The 25,516-nt window shown below is 40.8% G+C and overlaps 1 protein-coding gene across 1 annotated transcript in view; it reads right to left on the reverse strand.

Annotated features, from left to right (window-relative positions):
• The window catches only part of JMY (junction mediating and regulatory protein, p53 cofactor), a gene marked incomplete at its 5' end in the record, with an annotated part of 94,245 nt that extends 68,729 nt beyond the window's left edge, over positions 1–25,516 (reverse strand). Inside the window, 1 exon segment of the mRNA XM_006143539.3 lies at positions 24,807–25,516. Coding sequence (XP_006143601.2) covers positions 24,807–25,516 — 710 coding nt within the window.

Raw genomic sequence — 25,516 nt, forward strand, 5'->3', positions numbered from 1 at the left:
TTCATTGTCTCTCTTCTCTTCCATCTCTGTTAGCTTTGCCATTATGAATGTTCTAAATTCTTTATCAGACATTTCTATTGAACTGTCTGTGGATAAAAAGGAGTTACTCTTTTCCCTTGGAGGAGAGGTTTTTTCCTTGCTTTCCTGTATTTCTTGTGGCCCTGTGGTGATTTCTAGTCATCTGATGGATGGTGTGTTTCTTCCCAAACTTGAAGTTCAATCTGAGTGTCCAGGAGCATGCAGAAAAGGAAACAGAGAGAGAGAAATAACAGCAACAAAAACAACAGAGAAACAGAGAAAAAGCAAGCAAACAAACAAAAACACTAAAAAATTAAAAAAAAAAAAAGAAAGAAAAGAAAACCACTCGGTGCGTTTCACTAGTTCTCAGGAGCCTTGAAAGTGTCTTCTGGAGTCCTATTCCCTTGCCTCTCCTGGGTTGGGAGGAGGAGAGGGGATTATTAACAAGAGAAAGGGAAAGGAGGGGCTGAAAGCCAAGAAAATGCTTTACCTTAAAAAATTTTAAAAAGGAAAAAATTGCAAAAAAACGAGAAGACAGAGAAAGAGGTAGAGAGAGACAGATTCAGGAGGCTTGAAAGGCTTCCTACGACTCAAGTTTGTGGGCTGGAGACTGAATTATCAGTGGAAAATCTTCATTTCTCTTATTCCCCTGAAATCACTAGTTCTCAGGAGCCTTGAAGGTGTCTTCTGAAGGCCTTTTCCCGTGCCTCTCCACTCGAGTTGTGGGCTGGAGGCTGAATTATCAGTGGAAAATCTTCATTTCTCTTATTCCCCTGAAATCACTAGTTCTCAGGAGCCTTGAAGGTGTCTTCTCTACTCCTGACATTTTCCATTTTGTTTCTATAAAGTATGAATGCTGCTAATTGGTTCATTTTCAGTTTGGATCTAATTTGTGGTATATCTTTCAGGCATGCTTTCAGCACACAGAACCTGAGAAGCCCGGGAGGCTGTGGCAGCTTTCAGATTTCCCCATCTGGTTTTGTAGGGCTAGTGAAGAAATTGTGAGGGATGCTGGAATTGTTGGTCACTTACAGTGCAACTGTAATACTTAAGTCACTTTGGATGGCCTAATACTAAGCAAGGGGGCAAAGACTAAGAAGGCTGATTCTCAAGGCTGAAAAAGGAGATTTCCTGCTCACTGGAGACCTGGTTCTTAAGTCTGCTCATTTGTTAAACAGTACTGTCAAGTGAGGAGCAGCTATGAAGTTATAAAACTCTTAAGGATTTGTACAGCAATTCTATCATTTCCAAGGTCTCCAGAGACCCACATCCTACTCTGTGGCGCTAAAGATGACGAATTACTTCAGTCGCCATGGTGCCGCCCACTTCAGTCACCTGCAGCAAAGCCAGCCCCGCGGCCACACCCAAACCGGAAATCCCTTTTTTATTTATTTTTTTGAGAGGTTTTCGCTATAGGGCGTGTGCGCTTGCCAGAAAGACAGAGACAGACAGAGAGACAGAAAGCGAGAAATCACCCCCCAGGGGGGATGGCCACACCACAATCCCTTCTCCTCCATTCTCCTTTCAGGATCTTGGGCACACACAACACGCACCCAGCATGAGTTTAAGTCACCGGGTCTGGGACTTGAACCGTGGTTGACTACATGGAAGTCCAGCAACATAGCCATTACGCTAACTGCTGGTCCCTAGAATATATTCATATTTGATGAAGGGCATCAATTTACATATTCAAGAAGCTCTGAGAACTCTTAGTAGAAAAGTTAGCAAGTAAATCTACAACTAGGTTTATAATCATCCAATCACCAAAAACAAAACAAAACAAAAAAAAAAAAAACAAAAACAGAACAACCTAAAAGGGAAAATCCTGCAGACAAATGGAAAAAATAACACATATAAGAGATAGGTATACATATGAATGTGGTCTTCAAATCAAAAATAATGAAGAATAGAACAAGGATATGACATCTTTAAAATGCAGAAAATTGATAAACAACAAAATGTACCTGTCTCATTCCTAACAACATATCCTTCAAGAACAAAGACATATTTTCAGATAAATAAGAACTAAGAGAACTCATCATCAGCAGACTCACACCACAAGAAATTTTAAAAAGAAGAAAAAAAAAAGAAAAAGAAAAAGAAAAGGTCAGGATGGGTAATCAGATAGCATAGTGGCTAAGGCTCTGGACTCCCACATGGCCAGCTGTGGTTGAGTCCTACCAGGCAAGTGTATGTGTGCCTAAAATCCTAGTAGAATGGAGACAAGACTGCAGTGTGGCCATCCCCTCTGAGGGGTGATTTCTCACTTTCCCTCTCATTGTCTCTCTTTCTATCTCTCTCCAGCGAGTACACTAGGCAAAAACCTTTAAAAATAATAATAAAAAAGTCAATATAAAAGGAAATGATACTGATGAAAATTTAGATTTTCACAAAAAACACTAGAAGTGATAGACAAAGAGACTACTTTTCCTTTTAATTTCTATAAAATACCTGTGAATATTTAAAATGAAAACTATGGGGAACCAGCAGTTAGTGTAATGGCTATGTCGCTGGACTCCCACGTAGTTGACTGCGGTTCATGCCCCGGACCCGGTGGCTTAAAACTCACGCCGGGCGCGTGTGCATGCGTGCCCAAGATCCCGAGAGGAGAATGGAGGAGAAGGGATTGCGGCGTGGCCATCCCCCCTGGGGGGTGATTTCTTGCTTTCTGTCTGTCTGTCTGTCTGGCGAGCGCACGCGCCCTGCAGTGAAAACCTCTCTCAAAAAAAAAAAAAGAAAAAAGAAAACTATGTATTATGATGTTAATAATGTACATATTTATGAAGTTCACTCAATGACAAAAATTACCTGATACATTTCTCAAAGCATATCCATTTCAAAAAAAAAATCCATTTCAAGTGACGGATGGCTGTAAAAACCAGAGGCTACATGGACCAGCAGATGGCATGGAGGTTGAGATGCTGGATCGCAAGTCGCCAGCTTTGTGGTTCAAGCCCAGAACCTGGCAGTTTGAGAATCATGCTTGGTGTGTGTGCACGCTTGCCCAAAATCCTGAGAGGAGAGTGAAGGAGAAGGGATTCCAAGAGTGGCCTGAAGAGTGATTGCTCATTTTCCTCTCTCTTCCTCTTCCTCTTCCCTTCCTATCCCTTCCCTCCCCTCCCCTTGCCTTGCTACCCCTTTCCTTCCCTCCCTCCCTCCCTCCCTCCCTCTCTCTCAAGTGCACACACCCTATAGCAAAACTAAAACACAAACAAAAAATCCAGAGGGTACAAAGAGAAAATAGTCCTAAATCCAACCCTGTCAAGAATTATATTAAATATAAATTGACTAAATGCTCTAACTTAAAAGGTATAAACTGTCAGAATGAATTAAAATAACAAGAACCACTTGTGCGCCACTAAGAGAAAGGAAGTTTAAATACAAAGGCACAGATAAGTTGAAAGCAAACAATGCATAGGAAGGCTGGAGCGACAATATTTACAATAAATAGATTTTAAGATATAGATTATTATTGGACATAATGTGAAACATTCCCTAAAGACAAGAGTCAAATCATTAGGAAGATATAGCAATCATAAAATATGTACACAGCTAAAGGTAGAACTTCAAAGTACATAAAACAAAATAGAATTAAAGAAAGAGAGCAAATGTACAGAGTTGGAGATATTAAAACATTCCATTCTCAACAACTGAGAAAACTAGAAAAAAATCTGGTGAAGACAAAGATATGAATACCACTATCTTAACATGATTTGATAATAACAATTGTGAAATATACATTATTTTGTCAGTTTCTTATACAACTAAACATATCTTACTATCTAATCCAGCACCTGTGCTCCTTAATTTTTACCCAGATTTGATGAAAATGTACATCACACAAAAACCTGCACACATTTAGTCACAACTGCTAAAATTCTGAAGCAACCAAAATGTAGTTTAGTAGATGGATAAACCATATATGGCTATATGATGAAATAGCAACAGGTGTATAGCCAAAGGAAAAAAAAACATAAGCTGGACAAAAGGGGAAGGTTAGACTGGTCAGAATGACAAAGAATGGCATGCAAAAAGGCACTAAGGATACCATAAAACAAGGCTAGCAAACTGGACAAGGAACAAGGGAACGTAACAAAAGACAATACTGCATATACTAACACCTGGCTTGTGATACACTCCAGTAGCGAGAACAGTATGAAAAGGGCACCAAAATGGATGCAGATAGCTTATTCTGAGGGTTCTTGAGTAGTCCATAAACATTGCAGATAGCTTAGATAGGCTAAGAGAAGAGCATAGATTCAAGAAGTATCTTGGAGGGACCAGCAATTAGTGTAATGGCTATGTCGCTGGACTCCCATGTAATCAACCGTGGTTCGAGTCCTGAACCCGGTGGCTTAAACTCACGCTGGGTGCGTGTGCATGCATGCCCAAGATCCTGAGAGAAGAATGGAGCAGAAGGGATTGCGGCATGGCCATCCCCCCTGGGGAGTGATTTCTCACTTTCTGTCTCTCTGTCTTTCTCTGTCTTTCTGGCGAGCGCTTGCGCCCTATAGCAAAAACCTCTCCAAAAAAAAGAAAGAAAAAAAGTATCTTGGATAAAATCAACAAGATTTGATGATGGACTGGATTTTAAGGCAGAGAGAATTAAGGATAACTATAGGTTTCTGACATTCACTGAAACAAAGATCACAGGAACAGAAACAGGTCTTTCAGGAGTAGAGAACACCACAGATTCAGAGGCAATACGTTCAAATTGCTTTTTAGATATTTAAGAGAAGAGTTTGGAAAGGGGTCCAAGATGTTCAAGGCGAACCGTATCCTTAAGTCTACAATATAAAGTAGGGAAACAATCCAATACACATGAAAGTAAATATTAATTGTAAAGGACTATAAAATTTTAGAGAAAAGATGGATCGGAGTAGGTTAAAACAAATGGAAAGGTATTCTGATGCTGGGATTTTAACTGTGTCTTGAAGGATAGAAGTGCTACGTAGGTGAAAAATAATAATCCAGAGATGAACAATCACGTGAATTCAAAAGTATCACGGATAAGTAATCTGAGGAGGAGGAGGAGGGGAGCGGTAGTGTCACCATGCTCCCTGAAGTAGGTGGTACACACTAGGAAAAGGATATCGCATGGAGTCTATAAATACAGTACATTTCTAATAAGCAGTGAACTCATCTACTGAGTAGAATAAAGGAAGTATGCATGTGTCAATCAACCCTGTTTGACCTTTAGTCTCCACATTTCAATTTAACTAAATGACCATATCATTTGCTAGTGAAAATATGGTCTAGGACCAGCAACACCCACATCATCTAAGAACTTGTTAGAAATGCAGAACCTTGGGGTTGGCAGGTGGTTTGGTGGTTGAGGGCTCTGGACTCCCACATGGCTCACAGTGGTTTGAGTCCCAGACTTGTCAGCTTGCTTCCTTGCTTTCTCTCTTTTCTTTCTCACTCTGTCCCTTTCCGGTCAAATCAATTAAGTAAAGTTAAATATAATAATTCTTTAAAAAAAAAAAGAAAGGAAAAGAAAATATAGAACCTTAAGATTCACTTCAGACCTTCAGAAGTGAAACTTTTCTTTTTCTTTGGAATAACTTTAGACCTTCAGAAGTTAAACAAATTTTCTTTTCTTCTCTCTCTTTTTTGGGAGGGGGAGTACAGGGTCTCAATGTTACTGTCCTTCTGTCTTGGCCCCCTAGATACGACTATAGGCACATGCTACCATGCCCAGCTCTTTTTCTTTTTCATGTTGTGCATGCCAGCCTCAAGTTAGTGATCCCCCTGCCTCAGTCTCCCAAGTGGCTTGGATTACAGACACAGGTCACTGGGCTTAGCCTTTAGGTTGGACTAGGAAATAAACCAGACCTCTCATGTGATCATAGCTTGCAGAGCATGGTGTCTTAGCAGCAAGGCCAGAATCTGATTTCTTAAGACTGGGAGATGATAAGAATGCATGTGCATTAAAGTTTGAGAAGCAGTACTTTCAGTAAATATTTAATATCCACACTACCATTTAGTGAGGCAAACATCTCTGTAAAGCTATGAAATTATGTAGTCAAGTTTTGTATGTGCAGAAGTATAACATGCAACTTACTTTTTCTTGAATCAAGTTTTTTTCCTCTCTCTCACTACATATACTATTATTCTATATTAGGTCAATTATCACTATTTATAACTATAGCAAAATTGAGCCAAAGCTCATTTTCATTTAGTTCAGTTTCTCTACTAAAACATTTTCAGCTATTCAAAGAAAAATTGGTACTTGAGAAGGCAACCACAGAATGATCTTTCGCTTTAGAAGGGAGGAATGGTAGTACGCCACTATGTGAGAGGTATATGTTCCAAGACCCAGAGTGGATGCCTAAGACTACGGATGGTACCTGTCATAGTTTGTTACTAAACTGTTAACAGAAATACAAGAGATGAGATGATTTATGAAGAAACAAATTTATTTCACTTACTGCTTCAAAGTACAAGTTCAAGAAGCCAACTTGAAGTTACAACATGGCAGAGGGCAGATCTCAAGCAGAACAAGTTTCTGCCTGTTCTGTTCATCATAAAGAAACTATGCATGGATACAAAAATTTCTGGCATATTTAAAATACACTCACACTTTAATTCTATTTTTCTACAAACTTTTTGAAGTCTGATTGTACACATATGCTATGGTTTCCTGTTCTCTCAAGATTCAAGTGTTTAGATTTAGCTGTGGAGAGAGTAAGAGGAAACATCACGGTGTGGAAAGGTGGAGCTTTTGGGACTGATGGGTAGGACCCCTATGATTGGTTCCTGGTAGGCTTACAAAGAGGGAATGAGACCAGAAGAGAGACATAGACCACAGAACACGCACCACATTCTCTGGCCCTCAGTCATATTGTGATATCACCAGAGGATTCCCACCAGAGATGAACCAAAGACTCTAATCCTCCAAATCAGGAGGTAACTAAACCTTGATTCTCTTAAAATACTGAAATTTGGCTAATAACGTAAGTATCAAAACAGGGAAATTAAATTATCCCTTTCACCATAATATCCAACACTATACACAAAACTTTTCCAAAGAATGAGTTATGAGAAGTCTGAAATGATAGGAAATCTGAAAATGATGGGAAATATTTCTCTTCCTGTGTTCCCCACTTGTTATTCAGAAGTCATGAAATCATGTGGAATCCCCTATTTTTAGCTATAATTGAAAAGTAGGATTATGAAAATAATAGCTATGTGATGGAATGATCAACTTCTAATCAGAGAACAGAATAAAACATACCACGGAAAGATGAACCAAAAACAAAACAAACAAAAAACTAACATAAAATAAGAAAAATTAGGCTTTACAATAAATATAAACTATTGGGACCAGTAGATGAAGTAGTGGTTAGGTCACTGGACTCCCACATAGTCAACTGTGGTTTGAGTCCCAGACCTGGTGGCTTAAACTCACGCTGTGCACATGTGCATTCATGTCCAAAATCCTGAGAGGAGAATGGAGAGAAGAGACTGAGGTGTGGCCATCCCCCCGAAGGGAGATTTCTTGCTTTCTGTCTCTATGTCTCTCTGGCGAGTACATGTGCCCTACAGCAAAATTCTCTCTCTAAAAAATGAATAAATTATAATAAACTATTTTTTATAGTTTTAAAGGCAAAAATCCTCTCCCTGCAAAATATGTATGTTCACAGAAGCCTTTTATCTGCAAGCTTTGTATCTGCAAAATAGAACACTTTAAGAGAATGATTATTCTACCAAATCTCAGAAATACAAACTGTGACAAGAATGAGGAAAGCAAAAAGCCAAAACCAACCAACCAACCAACCGAACCCCGCAATGGTAGCGACATCTCTCAACAGTAAAGTTCCCTCCCCTCGGTCATTTACATGTGATCAAATGCCACCATTAACAGTAAAACACCCTCAGACACAGACTTCTTTGAGCTCTTGTTACAGGGATACTAAAGTAATTGTAATTGCAAACAGTTTAGATACTATTTTCTGTCAACACAAAAACATCAAGTCCCTCTAAGTTAAAAGAATCACAGTACACTCTACACAAATACATGCAACAAATGACAAAACAAAAAATCAGTTATTCTATCCAAATATCAATATATTTACATTACTTTTCACATGCCTTTTATCCTCAAACAGAATGGTACTTTACAAAGCTATTATGCAGCAACTAAACTTAATACTCTTGCAGAGAGGCTCAGGGCATCTCAACTAACACTGTTCATTTATTAATTTACTCTGCTATAAAGTTTCAGGTTTTTCCAACACTAGATTACCTTAAAAGCAATTATAACTTCAATTGGTCAATCTACTTTAATCTAAGAATCCGAAAATAATTTTAGAACAAAGGAAATGCATTTTAAAACTTCATTTCAAAAGATGCAATTCACGGGACCAGCAGTTGGTGTAATGGCTATGTTGCTGGACTCTGATGTAGTCGACTGCAGTTCGGGGCCCGGACCCGGTGGCTTAAACTCACGCCGGGCGCATGTGCGTGCAGGCCCAAGTGCCCAAGAGGAGAATGGAGGAGAAGGGATTGCAGGCGTGGCCATCCCCCCTGGGGGTGATTTCTCACTTTCTGTCTCTCTGTCTCTCTTTGTTTGTCTGGCGAGCGCACGTGCCCTATAGTAAAAAAAAATCTCTCCAAAAAAAAAAAAAAAAGATGCAACTCACTAAACATTAGACATTAGTCTAAATCACTTTCTACAATTTATGATAAAAGAATAGGTTAAAAAAAAATCACTAACCTGTTATAGTTATATAATTTTTAAAAGAATGATAGCATCAGTTTATTTTTATTTTATTTATTTTATTTATTTTTTGTTTGCTACAGGGCACATGTGTTTACCAGAGAGAGACAGAGACAGAGAGAGGGAAAGTGAGAAAGTAACCTCCAGGTCTAGCACTCAAACCGGGATCAGCCATGTGGGAGAGTCCAGCAGCATAACCATCACGCCACATACTGGTTTCTATAATTACATCATTTAACTTTCTATTTTGCTAGCCAAAAGTGACTAAGTCTAGGGAATAAACTGAGCTGTAGACATTTACAGGTTATAAATTGTAAAATGCATAAAATATCTATAAGTAATGTACAAATAATGTATAAATAATATAAAATAGAGTAGTAGAAAGAAACTGAAAAGAATGTTAGATTATTTAGGATTAAGGAAGTATGGTATAAAGAGGGAAGGTCTAAATTTAAAATGTGGAATATGCATCTAAAATGTAGAAGATATAGGTTAGCTAACTTTGAGAATAATCGCCGAGAGACACAGTGGATGAGAATGCAGATGGACATGAATAGAGTACGACATGCCTGCAAAGGGTTTCAGAAGTGCTCAAGCACAACCAACACACTTCACAGCAAGATTCAGCAGAAAAGGAGGACAAAGAGCAGAGGCCTGGAAAGTAAAGCTCTGAGCTATTTCTGTTTTAGAATCTGACACATCTCTTGTGCAATTTTAGAAAATTTTTGCTTTACTGATTCAGTTAAAAGACTTGAAGTAGTATTGTATGAAGTTTTAAATAAAGAACTTTCTCTTTCCCATTTCTGAGTTACCCTTTTTTACTTCCATCCTTCTCTCCACAGTGAAATGCTCCTAAGAACAGGCCCATAATCTAAGAGGTCTTAACTGTCTGGTATCTGAAACAAAACAAGGTTTAATACAGAAATTTCTCCAGGAAAAGGACGCAAAGCTTTCATCAAGTTCTTAAAGGAGTCACTTGACAATAGTCAAACAGAACAAAACAAAACAAAAACACTTGAAATACACTTGAAGACTCCCTAAAAAATCTTGCCCCCCCCCCGAAAAAAAAGCCAAATAACCTTGAGCCAGTGATTCTTTTCCCTGATCCTATTCAACCTGGATTCTAACCTAGTGACCAGTTACAAACAGGAGGAGACAGCTTCTGTGCTTGACACGGTCCCCAGTCTACACTTTGCCAGTGACAGTGCTAGAGTCATTTCTTTCACTTTGGGATTATAAGACTTACAGTCTATGAAGATCTTGGAGTAATTTTTAAAGGTCTAAATATAAAATTTAAGCCACAATGTGTTATAAATAGTTTCAGAATGTTTTTCCTGGGTGGGCTATATCAAATCCAAAACTTATGATGGTCTTTCTTTTTTAATTAAGAGGATGTTTAAGAAGCATCATAAAATCTGCCAATAATATTTTCTTTATTAAATTATTTTTTTGAAAAACATGCAAATAATTACCTGCTTGTGAAAAAGGGTAACTCGGTATACTCTGATGAGAGGGCCTTATACCAGCAATGAAACTTCACAGCGTGCTGGGGGCTCCATTTAGGTCCATTGCATCTAGTTTCTCAAGTTGCAAGTAAGGACCAATGCCATGTATCTTCCATGCTCACAAACCACACTGCCTATCTCCACTCTTGTTTTGTAAAATTATTACATCACTATTATATTATTTCTATGTTAATTACTGATCATTTGTTAATACTGTTAAAACTTCAGAGACCAGCAGATAGCATAATGGCTACGTCGCTGGACTCCCACGTTGTGGACTGCAGTTTGAGTCCTGGACCTGGTGGCTTAAACTCACGCCGGGTGCATGTGTGTGCATGCCCAAGATCCCAAGAGGAGAATGGAGGAGAAGGGATTGCGGCCTGGCCATCCCCTCTAGGGGGTGATTTCTCGCTGTCTCTGTCTCTCTCTTTCTGGCGAGTGCACGCACCTTATAGCAAAAAAAAAAAAAACCCACAACTCTCGAAAAAATAATCTACTTTTAGAAAGTATAAGGCCTACTGACAGTAACAACCACATTTTATATTTAAAGGTTTTCAGATTCTTTGCAGATAAGTAGTAAGTTTGTCTTTTATTTACTCTGGAGGAAACATTTACCTTTCATTAAAATGTACTTAGAAGTTCTATACTTACATGCCATTCATACACAGAAACAGAGGTTAACATGAATCAAAGAACATCTACTGAGCTCATATGGCAAACACCGGGGGATCTGAGCCATTAGAAAACAGAATCTATCTCTCTCTTAGGGGCTTAGGAGGCATTTTCATAGGGAGAAGGGTCCGAAAGCAAAAAAGCCAGAAGAGCAGTTATGAATGGCATAATATGTAATTTCTGACAGGAATGTCCAACTCCTGAGAGTGGTCAGAATGATTTTTCATAAGGCCCACTTGATATGACCCTAGAAGGAAAGATGGGGGGATCAGCAGTTGGTGTAATGGCTATGTCGCTGGACTCCCATGTAGCAGACCACAGTCTGAGTCCCGGACCCAATGGCTTAAACTCACGCCTAGTGCATGTGAGTGCTTGTCCAAGATCCCATGAGGAGAATGGAGAAGGGACTGCGGCATGGCCATCCCCCCTGGGGAGGGCGTGATTTCTCGCTTTCTGTCTCTCTGTTTCTCCCTTTCTGGCAAGTGCACGCATACTATAGCAAAAGCCTTTTCAAAAAGAAAGAAAGATGGGACTTAAAACTATAGAAAAAGGTTAGGTACCAGTAGCTATTATAAAATGCAACAAAAACAGGAGAGTGAATAGTGAGTTCAGCAAGTAAGAGGAACAGAGTTTGGCTAAAAGGAAAGAGAACAGAGGAAGAGAAGATTAACAGGTTAGCCAGGTGTGGGCAAGCCTCAGTGCGAGAAATGGGCAGTGTCCCAAGGACCATGACAAGGAGTGGAAGGCTTCAGTTTGTTGTGTGCATGTTAAGGCTGAAGAGGTGGGGACGAAGGTATGCCAAGTGGTGCTTTAAAATAGCTTGGGAGCAAAGTATGGAAAGGCTACATTGCAAGGAAGCTACTGGAAGAAAGCGAAAACCAATTCTGGGATGAGATAAGGAGAGATGGCACTAACGTGGGCGCAGAAGTGACGTGGGAAAGCAGTAAGATGGGAGCACAGGAAAACGGAGTTCTCAAATGTGTATCTGACATTTCTGAATCAATATACATTTCAAATCAACACGCAGATGTAACAGTGTTTCTTTCTCTCACAGAGAAAAAACCTATTATAAAATCAACCGTGTCATAATCAGTGGCTTGTTAGACGCCACACACACCAGATTTGGAAAAACTGACTAACTCTGGAAACGAATGGGATGGGGTGATTCCACAGAAACTGCAGCCTCTAGACTGAAAGTGGCAGTTCCAGATAGAGCCACAGACCACGTCAGGGACGGCAGGCAAAGGATATGCTCAGGGTAAATGGACCCAACAGGAGACAGGCAGGACATCCAGATACCAGGGAAAGTTGGAAATGCAGAAAGAGAGCTTGGAGATAGATGAACTCAGAGCAGCCGCAGAGTGAAATTTCACTTCATGAATATATTAAGACTGCAAGGGCATGCACACAACACACCAATATCAAACACCAGTTTTATAAACAACCTAGTTAGGGCGCCAGCAGATAGATAGTGGTTATATCACTGGACTCCCACATGACCAACTGCTGTTCGAGTCCTGGATCCGGCAGCTTATAACTAACAGCAGGCACATGTGCGTGTGTGCCCAAAATCTTGAGAGGTGAATGGACAGATGGGACTGTAGTGTGGTCATCTCCCCTGGGGGAGGGGGGTGATTTCTTGCTTTCTGTCTTACTATTCTCTCTGGGGAGCACACATGCAGTATGGCAACAACTTCTACACAAAATTTAAAAAACCTATTTATGTATTTCATGGAAAACTGATAAAACCCAATAGCTTAAGGAAACTCAGAATTGTATGCGTATACATTCCAAGACAGTAGACAGCCCTAAGGTTTCCCAGCCCTGCCGGACCTTTCTATTCATTCTGCTACAAAAGGAGTTCAGATTACCACCAGGAAAAACAATGTTGCTCTTTGGTAAAAATGGGGAGATGGGGCCCTTAGGGTGGCACAGTATCCTAAAATGGCTCCAGGTTTCATAAGGTGAACATCAAGAGACTAGTTTATGGGGCCAGCAGGTGGTGTGGTGGTGAAAGTGCTGGACTCCCACATAACTGACTGCGGTTCACGTTCTGGACCCAGCAGCTTGAAAACCATGCTGAGCACATGTATGTACATGCCCAAAATCCTGGGAGGAGAAGGGAGGAGAAGGACTACAGCATGGTCACCCTCATCAGGAGGGGACTTCTCACTTTCCACTCTCCGTATCTCTCTCCTCTGACAATCACACGCACATATGACAAAAACAACAACAAAAACAACATTAAAAGGTTAGTTCAGTTAGCCAACTTCCGTATTTATATTTACCACTGAGGGGTGAGATGAAGCAAACTCTATATTAACCATCCAATAACACTGTACCCTAACATGCCAGAACTTCCCTGAAATGAGAATACTTACAAAATCCAATACTGTACCTACATAATAAAAAACATAATATAAATTTTATTTATTTATTTAATTTATTTTTAAGGCTTTTCCCATAGGGCACAAGTGCTTGCCAGAGACAGTGAGAGGGAAAGTGAAAAATCACCTCCCAGGGGGACGACAACACCATAGCCCCTTCTCCTCCATTCTCCTCTTGGGATTTTGGGCATACACACATGGATGCTTAACATGAGTTTCAAGTCACTGGATCTGAGACTTAAATGCTTTAACCACCATGACACCTGCTGGTCTCAAAATTATATTATTTATAATAAGAATGTAATAAAAGCCCTGCTCATTGTCTTGAAAATCACATTAACTTTCCACTCCTTCCCAACAGGAGTAGACATTTTCAAATAAATTCACTTGTAAAAAAACAAAACATAAAACAAAAACCCAGCAAATGTGAGTATCTAAACACTCTTAGTACCAAATAAAACTCTGGGTCCTTTCAGCAACATACTAATGTAACAAATGTATAAAGAAAAGTCAATTATAGGCAGGTCTCAATTATCAAATACATTGTATTCTAAGAGGAGCCCATCTGGGTGGGCCACATAGCCAAGTGGTTAAGGGAACCAGGTCCAGATGGCAAACTGTGATAAGAATCCCAGCCTCGAGGCTTGAAAAACAAAATGAGCATATGTGTGAGTGTGGCCAAAATCCTGACGATGGAGAAATGGAGGGCAAGGGATTGTGGTGTGACCATGCCCCAGGGGGGGTTGCTATCTTCTGCTGTCTCTCTGGCTCTATCTGATAAGCATACCTGCCCCCAGGCAATTAATAATAAGGCACACTTAAGTTCCCCCCACCATTAAGACATTTTAAGTGGTGGCTGGATTTGCAAACACACAACCAAAACACAGGTAAGCCTGTACAACTCCAATGCTAAATGAGTACTAAACTATTGATCAGAAATGTCAACACCTAAAAAAAAAAAAAATAGAGGCATAACTAGGAAGAATGGGCAGAAGATGAGAATTTGCAATGAAGCTTACAGGGCTATTATTTTCTTTCTTTTTTTTTTCTTGGAGAGGTTTTTTGCTATAGGGCGCGTGCGCTTGCCAGAAAGACAGAAAAGAGAAATCAACCCCCCCAGGGGATGGTCACGCTGCAATCCCTTCTCCTCTTGGGATCTTGGGCACACACGCACACGTGCCCCTCTTGAGTTTAAGCCACTGAGTCTGGGACTCAAACCACAGTCAACTACACGGGAGTCCAGGGACATAGCCACTACGCCAACTGCTGGTCCCAGGGCTATTATTTTCTATGGCATGCCTAGAACCCAGTCCAAGAAATATTTACTGAAGAGGTCAGTGCCTTTTCTTTTTAGTTATTCTAACTGGAGTATCTGCAAATTATTTGTGGAGGATTATCTGCAATACTTAAAAAAAAAAGAGGGATACTAAAAAATGGAAAAGAGAGATTAAGAAAACCGACCTTAAACAATACTACAATCACAGTAACTGTACCAAAAAGACCACTGTGTCCAGTAAAGTCAACCCAAATAATAACCTGCAAAGCAGCAGCAACAAGAGGTTTGGAAGACATGGATGTGGGAGTTTCTACTGAAACAAATGCCTTAAAACCAACCTGTCTCCCCTTTCTTGCTGTCTTGACACTGTTTTTGTTTGGAAATAATTTATGCTGTATGGCACCAGCTTCACTAAAACCAACCCAGGTTTTAGTAGAGATGGGGTTGGTTTTGGGATTAATTTAGCAATGAGTCAGCTACGGGTTCCTTGAGAAGAAGAATGAAGAATTAGGAGAACAGCGGCAGGCACTTACTGTTGGCTGTTTCATGCATCAGGCACCATGCTAGGCACATTACATCCTTCTAGGTGATTATATGTTCATAATCCATGGTCATCAGCACGGCACTATTTGTGTTATCATCTAGTGAAGAGACATGATTGACTATATATTTCACCATGATAACAGTTAAATTTATCAGTGGCCCTCACTCTCTATGTGGAAGAATATAGTCCAGTGGTTTAAAAAGTCAGGCTAAAATCAGATAGGCGTGGAACTGAATCTGGTTCACTTAAGCACCAGATACACTATGTTAGGCAAACAATCTCTTCCTCTACTGTAAAATCCCTACTCCTAGGTTGATGTGAAGACTAATAATAACAAAAACAGAGGGGTCAGCTCTGTGGCCTAGTGGTTAAGGAAACCAGATCCCAAATGGCCAATCATATGGTTTGAATCCAGTTCTGGTTTGAAAAACCAGCCAGGTATGTTGTTTGTATGCCCAAAATCCCAACGGGGTGGAAAAATGGAAGGAAAGGGATTACAGTATAGCCATGCCCCGTTGGGCGGGGATCTTACCTCTCCCCCTCTCTCTGGCAAGCAAATGTCCCTCTGGCAAATTAAATAGATAAATACATAATAAAAAAAAATGCTGAGATTTATCAAGTGTTTATTGAATGCCAGATACTGTTCTATGTGCTTTGCATTGTATCTATTTTTTTTTGGGGGGGGGAGGATTTTGCTATAGGGCGCGTGTGCTCACCAGAAAGACAGAGACAGAGAGATAGAAAGCAAGAAATCACCCCCCAAGGGAGATGGCCACACTGTGGTCCCTTCTCCTCCATTCTCTCAGGATTTGGGGCACGCACACGCACACGCACCTGGCTTGAGTCTTAAGCCACCAGGTCTGGGACTCAAACTGCAGTCGAGTACATGGGAGTCCAGTGACATTGCCATTACGCCAGCTGCTGGTCCCCACATTGTACCTATTTTTAAATTACTCTATGAGGCAGCAGGATTATTTTCATTACTTTATAGATGAAGAACTTAGGACATGGAGAGAATTAAGTAACTTGTCTAAAACTACAAAGCTATTATGTAGAGGAACCAGGACTCAAACTCACTTGAACCCTATGACTTAACATCTTACTGCCTAGCTACGTGCTGACTGAGATGATGTATGTGAAGATCTCTGCACAGTGCTTGTCCCACGTAAGCATTCAGTAAAGGTTAGCTACTGTGATTCCTGAAAACTCCAACTTCACGTATTTCTCTACACTCACATCACTCCAGTTATGGCATCATGGATGTCAATTAAGAGAGACTCATCTAGATAGGCTTCTAAAAAAGGAAGGTAGGCTTAGAGAAATAATTTTAGCAATTAAACGCTCATTTTACAAGTGTAACTTCAGCAAGTTATAAAAAAATGATTAGAAAAGCAGTTACAAATACTAAAAATCATAAGGAAAAGCAGAAAAACACACAAACACACGCAGGAACACTACTGCCCTATTCTTTATTATTATTTTTTTAAGAGTTTTCTTGCCATAAGGTGCGTTTGCTTGCCAGAAAGACATTGAGAGGGAAAGTGAAAAATCACCCTGGGGGGTGAGGAGGGTGTGGTCACGCTGCAATCCCTTCTCCTCCATTCTCTTTCTGGGATCCTGGGCATGCACGCACGCACACCTGGCGTAGTTTTCAATCCACCAGGACAGGTCACAGTCAGCCACTATGCTATCTGCTGGTCCCTACTGCCCTATTTTAATGCAGTCACAACCCTGTCACACTGTGCCTGTAAACTACGTGAATCCTTAAAAAGGACACCAAATGGAACTTATTTACAAGCAAGAGGCTAAGACCCAAAGAGGACAGCTAACAGTCCAGGGTCAAGCAACCAGTAGTAGAAACTGGACAGAACGCAGATCTTCCAAGCCATGTCCAGTACATTTTCTTCCTGTAAGCACTAAAGATACAGTGTAGTGGGATGCTTCTACAACACCCTGCCTAATTCCTAGCAGCAGGTGGCCAAGTCTATGTACAATTTCTTCCTGAAGAAAATAATCAATTCTTGTTCATCTCTGTATTCTCTCAGTGCCTACACTGCTTGAATGCATTACTATTTGTTAACTAAGATCCCAATCCTAAAATACAAACGAAATCCCGAATAATTAAAGAATCTTCATACATTTATCTTTAAAACCACTCGACTCGGTGAAATGTCTAACCCATTAAGCTTATTTTTATTTCACAGCCTATTTTATACCTGTTACTATAGTCTAAACAGTCCATTCTCCACAATTATAACCCTATCTGATGTAAAATTCAAGGACATGTAGGAAAAGGCAATTCCCCGCATTAAGAAAACAACTCAAGCTTTTTGCTGAATAAGTCCTTTTCTGTCCCTGGGTATGTATTTCTATCTCTCTCTCTCTCTCTCTCTTTTTTTTTTTCCAGGTTTATTTATTTCTTTCATGAGCAAGAGAGACAGAAAAAGACAGAAACATCGACCATACTCCCAAAAGGGCCTTGACATTGCAATCCATCCCCAGCTTCAGGCAGCCCAGATCCTGGGAATTCCTGTGCTCAGAGGTGTCTCTCTGCATGAACCCAAACTTTTTCCATGTGAATCAGCCTCACAAAGGTGTTTTACTACTGCCTGCCCCCCGAGCAGTTATTTCATTAAAAAAAACCTGAAAACTAATTTGCCACAGGGCGTGTGGGCTCACTAGAGTGAAAAACATGGGAGAGGAGGAGGAGAGAGGAGTGTGGGGAAGAAAGCACACCCGCAACGAGGTGTGGTCACACTGTACGCATTCCTTTTCTCCATCCTTTTTTGGCATGTGTACACACACACTTGGCCTGTTTTTCAAGCCACTGAGGCAAAGATTTAAACCACGTGGTTAGCCATGTGGGATCTCGTCCTCTCTTAACCACAGGGCAGGTCTCTGTTATGCAGTTTTAACTTAGATACTTTGCATGGCTACTTGGTATACTGGTCTCCTATAAGAAATTTTAAAAAACAGATTATCTTAATCAAAGCCCAAATAGCATCAAGAACTACTATTTCGTCTTGAGTACCCTTACCACTTATTTTTAATTCCACATCAACAACTGAGGCAACTGAGCAGATTTGGATGGTATGGATTCCCGAGACCAGCAGATGGTTCAAGGGATATGTTGCTAAGTGCTCACGTAATTGACCATGGTTCGAGCCCCAGACCCAGCAGCTTAAAGTTCACGCCAAATACATGATGTACGTGCCGAAAATCCCAAAAGGAGAATGGAGGAGATGGGACTGCAGCATGTCCAACCACCAGGGCATGATTTCTCGCTTTCTGTCTCTTTATCTCTTCAGCGAGGGCACATGCCCTATAGCAAAAACCTCTTTAAAAAAATACTGACTCCCACTTATTTTTTGTAACATCACTAAGAGCCACAAGTAACTTCCCATTACAAAAAATAAGGACACCTATCTTTAACCAGCAATGGACAGCCACCTTGTGCTTTCAAGTCCCACTGCCAACAATGTTAAATGGTCAGTGAAAGGTTAAATGCAGCAACAATGGAAGGCAGGAACAGACTGATAAAAGTTGTATGTGAGGACTTGGGAAGTAAGGATGGCTCATTCAAACAGACCAGCTGCTATGTTTGACAAACCAATCCTCCCACCCAGGGCTCCCTTCCAATACACACACACTTCTGTAATGATTTTACTGAAAGCTTTGTCCAAGTTGGCCTTGTTCAAGCAAGGAGGAATCATGCCCAGATTCCATGTCTGTGAAATCTCTGGTGGACTGGGCATGATGTGATGTTAAAGGGCAAGCCGAGAAACCACCGCTTACGTGAATTATCAGGAAGGCTGCAATCGCACGACTAGCCTCCATGTCTCTGCTTCGCAGAAGCACTAACATAGAAGCATAGAGTAGTCTTGGCTTATATTTACCTCTTTTCTCAGTGATGTCAAAAGTGGTGAAAAGTTTACCTCAGCACAGCACTGAATAAATTGATCAGCTTCAGCATTATTACTTTAGCAGCTTCCAGATCTCAAGACTTCTATTATAAATTTTACAATTCTACAAAATTTACTTAGCTTCATTATTCTTTGAATGTGTTTGTTAGTACAAGAGCAGTCTGCAGAATTTTCATGGAAGTATATTACCAGACAAGGCATCAAACTACAATGTTAATATATCTAAATGGCCCCAGGTCCAGGTGACCTCCAGTCAAGGTAGTCAAGAATGGCCATCCAGAGCAGCTCCCTGCACTGCAGCCACACTGTGTCCTTCTCTACCTAATCAGACACCATGGATTGCTGGCCAAAGAAAGACAGCATCCAAGGGTTCCTAAAATACTGTCATTTCTCTGATGGGTAATAGGGCTTCAGCAGGGCTCTGGAATTTTCCAGGAAAAATACAAAAATCATAATCAGGGAGACTGACAGTAAGCAAAGGGTCCTCTTAAAAGTCCTTGCCCCTTCTGTCAGAAGCTGTTTTTAGCTAAGCCTTTCAAGATACAAAGGAAAACCATGGCTTACCACTCTTTTCTCACATAAACCTATCGTTACACTCCTAGGCAACCTTTTTCTCCTAAAACTCAGCATGCTTCATGCCTTCTGCAATTAATTTGAAATAAAATGAGCCTCTTCAGTAATTTCTGAACAGAGTACAATTTTAAAATGTCATGCTCCCCTTCTCCGAAGTGGAGACTGACATCCCTTCTAATGTATTCAGGAAAAGAGTAGGAACTTTTGGATCAAGAAATTCCACAGGACGCAAGGCAAGCAGAAAAGGCACACATCAGGATGTAGACAAATCTGCGCCTGAATCTGAGCTTGGTTCCCCTTAGCTATTTAACCTTGGCCAAATCTGAATAATCTCTGTCAGCCTCCACTTCAGTTTCAGTAGAATAGATACAAAATACTCACTTACTGGGTACCAGCAATTAGAGTAATGGCTATGTCGCTGGACTCCCACGTAGTCGACCGCGGTTCGCATCCCGGATCCGGTGGCTTAGAACTCACGCCGGGCACGTGTGTGTGTGTGTGTGTGTGTGCGCCCAAGATCCCGAGAGGAGAATGGAGGAGAAGGGATTGCGGCGTGACCATCCCCCCTGGGGGGTGATTTCTCGCTTTCTGTCTCTATGTCTCTCTCTGTCTGGTGAGCGCACGCACCCTATAGCAAAAACCTCTCCAAAAAAAAAAAATACTCACTTACTTCAAAAGATAGTAGAATAAAAGGAGACGGGCCATGTGAAGAGCCCAATATCCTATGTGATGCCAATAAATACTGATGTCTGAAAGAAGGGCTGAGGAGAAAACTCTGGAGAATGCTTATTACATGAAAGAAAACAGATCCTTCCTGGCCTCTTTGGTAAGAGTCAGGCAATTTGTTAGGCACTGGTTTCACTCTGTGTTACTTAAATCTTAAGATATCCTTTAAGTTGCCCAGCAGGTGGCATGGAGTTTAAGGTACTGGATCCTACATGGCTGACTCTACAGTCAAGGCCTGAACATGGTGGCTTAAAAATCACAGTGGCTTGAAAATTACGGTGGCAGGGCAGGCAGGTGGTGTCATGGTTAAGGTGCTGGACTCCCACATGGCTGACTGTGGTTTGAGTCCTGAACCTTGAAGCTTGCTTTCTCATCTTCCCTTTCTCTCTGGTCAAATTTAAATAAATAAATAAAATTTAAATAAAATAAGTATTTAAAAGGAAAAAAAAAAGAAAATCACACTGGGTGCATGTTATAGCTATCAGCCCCCCCTTGGGGGGAGTGGTGTTCTCACTTTCTCTGACTCTCTGTCACTCTTTGTCCAGTGAGTGCACATACCCTATGGTAAAAACCTAAAAAAGGAAAAAAAGATGTACTTTAACTATTCCCTCCCTTTTTTTGTTTACTGTTTAATTTTTTTTTTTTTTTTTTTTTTGCTTTAGGACATATGCACTTGTCAGAGAGGCAGAAAGCAAGAACTCACCCCCCACCCAGGGGAATGGCCACACCACAATCCCCTCCCTTCCATTCTCCTCTCAGGATTTTGTGCATGCATGCACACATGCCTGGTGTGGGTTTCAAACCGCCAGGTCTGGGATTTGAACTGTGATGAGCCATGTGGGAGCCCAGAGCCTCGACCACCATGCAACCTGCTGGCTCCCCACTTTCTTGTTTTAAAGAGATTAAGTAACTGGGGCCAGTAGGTAGCACAGCGGTTGAAGCACTGGACTCCCACATGGCCAACTGTGGTTCGAGTCCCAGATCCTGAGGCTTGAAACTTACACTGGGCCCCTATCTCTCAGCCTAAAATCCCAGGAGAAGGGATTGAGGCATGGCCATCCCCATTTGTGGAGTGATTTCTTACTTTCTCCCTCTCTTGTCTCTGGAAAGTACATGTGCCCTATACAAAAATCTCTTTAAATAACTAACTAACTAAATAGATAGATAGATTGATTGATTAAGTAACTAAGCAGGTCACCAGAAGTGGTGAGTGCTAATTCAAAGACAGGTTTTTCTGACTCCAAACACGAAGTAGGCTGTCTACTATATGCCTTCCATGGTGATTTTTGAAAGCACATGCTGCTCTCAAACAGTGGCTGCAACTGAAAATAAGTGAACACTAGTTTTTAGATTTTAATCAAGCCTACCATTGTAATTAAGGTTTACTACCTAATGCACCACAATTAATCATTTCAACAATAGCTATCCTTATACAGAAACCATTATTTACAAAATCTAGGTCATAGAAGAGTAAGCCACAGTATGGGCTACCCATGTACACACACTGTTAATAGGAACCCCAGCTTTGATCAACGAACTAAGCTACTAGTAAAATTGAGAGAGGTCTTGATGACACTTGCATTCATTTAGGGGTAGAGTACCTGGTGCTAAACAGAACTTCCTACAGCAAACCCCATTAAGAGTCCAAGACAAACTTAACATTAACAAATTCCTCATTTCATTTGGATTGAGGGCCTAAACTGTACACAATCTTTAAACTCTTATGCCACCTAAAAATAATTTTCATTATTAGCATCGCATAAATCATAAGTTCTCACAAACTATAATAATTTCCCATCAGTTCACTAAGCTTCTGAATCATTAACAAAAACTTTAGCAGAAAATCTATGACTTAATTATTCAATACTTCACAAGACAAAGAATGGGAGTACTTCTATGACACCATATTAAATCATAAAGATGTTTCAAAAATTAAACTTCAAATAGAGACAAGTCTGCCATAAATCTACTGGGGTTGTCAGAAAAGTCATGATGTATTTTTTTGTTTTTCTATGCAAAAGCGCTTCATGACTTCTGACGCCAACCCAATACCATGTAAATAATTTACAGGTACCACATTAAGGCCTGTCCATATCCCTTTTACAGGGAATCTGGCAAGCCCAGATAAAGATCCCTCAATTAAGAAGTTAAGTTTCAATTTTTTTTACCTAGTTTTCTAAAGCACAATCCTTTGAGGAATTTACATGTATCAACTTATAAAAAAACAAAACCCTGTATTTACCAACAACTATATGGACACTTCTTCTAAGTCCTTAATTTTTGAAATAGCAAAAGAAAAAAGTGAATAGGGCCAAGATGTGTGGTCTTGAACAAGGGGTGGCAAAGAAGACAATTCCAAGAGATTGTCAAGGCCAATGACCTTGAGAAGTTTACAATCTACTGTACAGTCTGTTCTATTTAAAAACAAAACATAACAATCTCCTTTCAACAATTTACTGACCATTTTAAACAAAAATAGGTGTGGTCTTTAAGCTGAAACCTTTAAGTAGGAAAGGAATACTGTAGGGAAGACGACCAAAAAACAGATTCATACAAATTAAAGAAGGACAAACATGACTAAAGAACCAGATGCTCTAAATAATATATCCCTAAAAATGTGTCTGACCAGCTATAACTAGTTTGAAAAGATACAGCCAAATCTACTAGTTAAGTCAACTTGAGAACTGGAAATGAAAGATAATATTGAAGTAGGTAGTATTTTACTGAACTTAATAGAATTAAAAATACAAACAGGGCACAACTTCTATTAGTAGTTTTTCTAAGAAAATGTTACTGTAAACTATTAAGACAGCAATGAATTTAAGCAGCTGGAAAGAAATGTATGACTGGTGTCCAATGTGTCTACATTATCATGCCCATGGCAGACATCACTAATCAATCACAACACTTTCCTCCCTACACTGAGCCTCATGATTTTTCTCAACATAATCTTCCAATAGAAATCAGGATGGCACTGGAACTGAATCTACTGGTTGCCCTGATAGCCGTTTTTCAGTTACTGTTCAAATCAACTAAATGAAGAACCTCATATTTTTGTATTTATTGTTCAATGAATTTATATAAAGTTCATTTGTTTCCCAAAACATAAAACACCTTCTAAAAGTTAATTTTTTCCCTGTTAAAAAAGGATGACAAATCAACAAAAGCTTAATTAGGAAAAAAATGTTTTTAAAAAGAGTTATATTCTACTTAAGAGTTCTATAACAACATCTTTGAGCCATTTGAATTAAAAAATCAGACACTTTCTCTGAGTATTAACAGAGTTAAAGTCAGACAGGCCAACACATTTAAGGATGAAAAAATACATAGTTCTAAAAAATCAGTATAATATAAATACACACATCTGTAAATTGAGAAAGCAGCACTGATTTTGTTCTTGCAGTTTAACAGAAATACAGATCAGTATTAACAAAACACCAAGGAGAATATATGCAATCATTTAAGGTTTCTGTTATGCTGTTCAAAAAGAATGTAAGGTAGAGCTCAGGCTGGAAAACAAAAAGAGAAATAAGAACAAATCCCCAGAACTCAAGGATCATGTTACCATGGGTGGGCGACGTTTGGCATAAAGTAAATCAACAGGGAGGAGTGAAAAATCTGGCTTCAGGAAGTTGAAGAATGTACTGTGGTAGGAGTGAGAATGAATTACTTCCTAAATACTCAAGTCTAGCAAAGAAAAATACCTAAGATTCTGCGAGTAAGCGAGGAAGTTCCAACATTCTAGCGTAACAGAATTCAAGCATTACATACACATAGGAAGACATTGCAATTTCAGGAATACAAGTAACATGTAACATGGAAAAGGGCCATGGGCCCCTAACCAACTGCAATCTGTACCACTACTAAAAATAGCAAGCAGCTTTGAGAAACTACCTGCTGTGTCTACTAGGGGAAAAAAAACTAATTGCACACATTTTATATGACTTTTTAGGAAAGGTCCTTCACCAGAGACTGTTAAGTAGACATGAACTGAAATTATAGGTATCTAACACATTTGTAGTTCCATATCAGAGGTCCTTCAGACCTTTTATCCCATTATTCCCTACTATGTTAAGGACTAAATAGTTCTGCACTCCTTTCTCTCTTAGATTGAGTATAAAAAGTATAATGAACTTCTTGCCCAGGCCTTTTCTCTTCTCCCTAAAGCAGGAGTAAAGACTCGAAACATTTGAAATCCATTCATTATACAGCGTCTATTATAAACCTATGGCATTTGATAAATGGAGGGTTGGGTGGGAGAGTCAAGACTCGGCAAGGTCCGAATTAAAGAAAGCTACCCAAAGGAAAGAATGAAGAGGGAGGGAGATAAGGAAACCCCTTTCCTTTCCTTTCCCCTGTTGAGAAAAACAAGTGTTCCTCCTTCACACAGTCCAGAAACAGGTTCTAGCCTTTGGGAGTGAGTCACCCAAGTGCTGAATGGAGCCAGACTACCCGCTCACCTCCTGGATGCGCTTCCTGGCCCGCTGAAGCACTTCTTCGTAGCCCTTCTGCCGCAACTCGCTGAGGCTCTCGTAATACTCCTCCGGGTCGTCGGTTTCAGCGAAGAGCACCTGGGACAGGATCTTCCAGCCGCAAGTGTCCAGGCCATGGCCCAGGTAGACCTGCAGCTGGTAGCACAGAGTGTCGATCTCCTGCTCGCTCATCTCGGGGGCGCCCCCAAACAGCACGGTCCACATGCCCGACGGCTCCTCGGGGAACACTGGCAGGCACGGCTCCAGCTGCGAGTTCACAGAGCACAGCTGCTGGTGCACGGCGCGCAGGTCTTGGAAGGAGAAGAGTCCGGCCCAGCTGCACTCCTCGGCCGCAGACTCCAGATCGGGGGTGGCCGGCGACTGCTCCGAGTCCGCCAGTGCTGGAGGCGCCTGGTCCTCCCTCACTACGTCCAGTACCTCAATTTCCTCGGCCACTACCCCGGAGGCGCTCACCACCCTCACGGACGACACAGGGGGGGCCTCCTTGGGCGCGGGCTGGGCCACCACCCCCGCTACCTCCCTGCCTTCAGCTCCCTTGCGCACCGGGCTGGCCTTGGTCCGCACTGGGCTCCGGAGAGGGCTCTCAGCCCCTTGGCCAGCCGGGCTCCGCAGCAGCCTCTCGCTCCGAAGACTGCGTGCATTCCGCGGAGAGCCGCCTTCGGACCAGGCCGGCCTTC

The sequence above is a fragment of the Tupaia chinensis genome, unplaced genomic scaffold (genome assembly GCF_000334495.1).
Source record: "Tupaia chinensis unplaced genomic scaffold, TupChi_1.0 Scaffold000099_1, whole genome shotgun sequence".
In the NCBI taxonomy this organism is placed as follows: domain Eukaryota; kingdom Metazoa; phylum Chordata; class Mammalia; order Scandentia; family Tupaiidae; genus Tupaia; species Tupaia belangeri.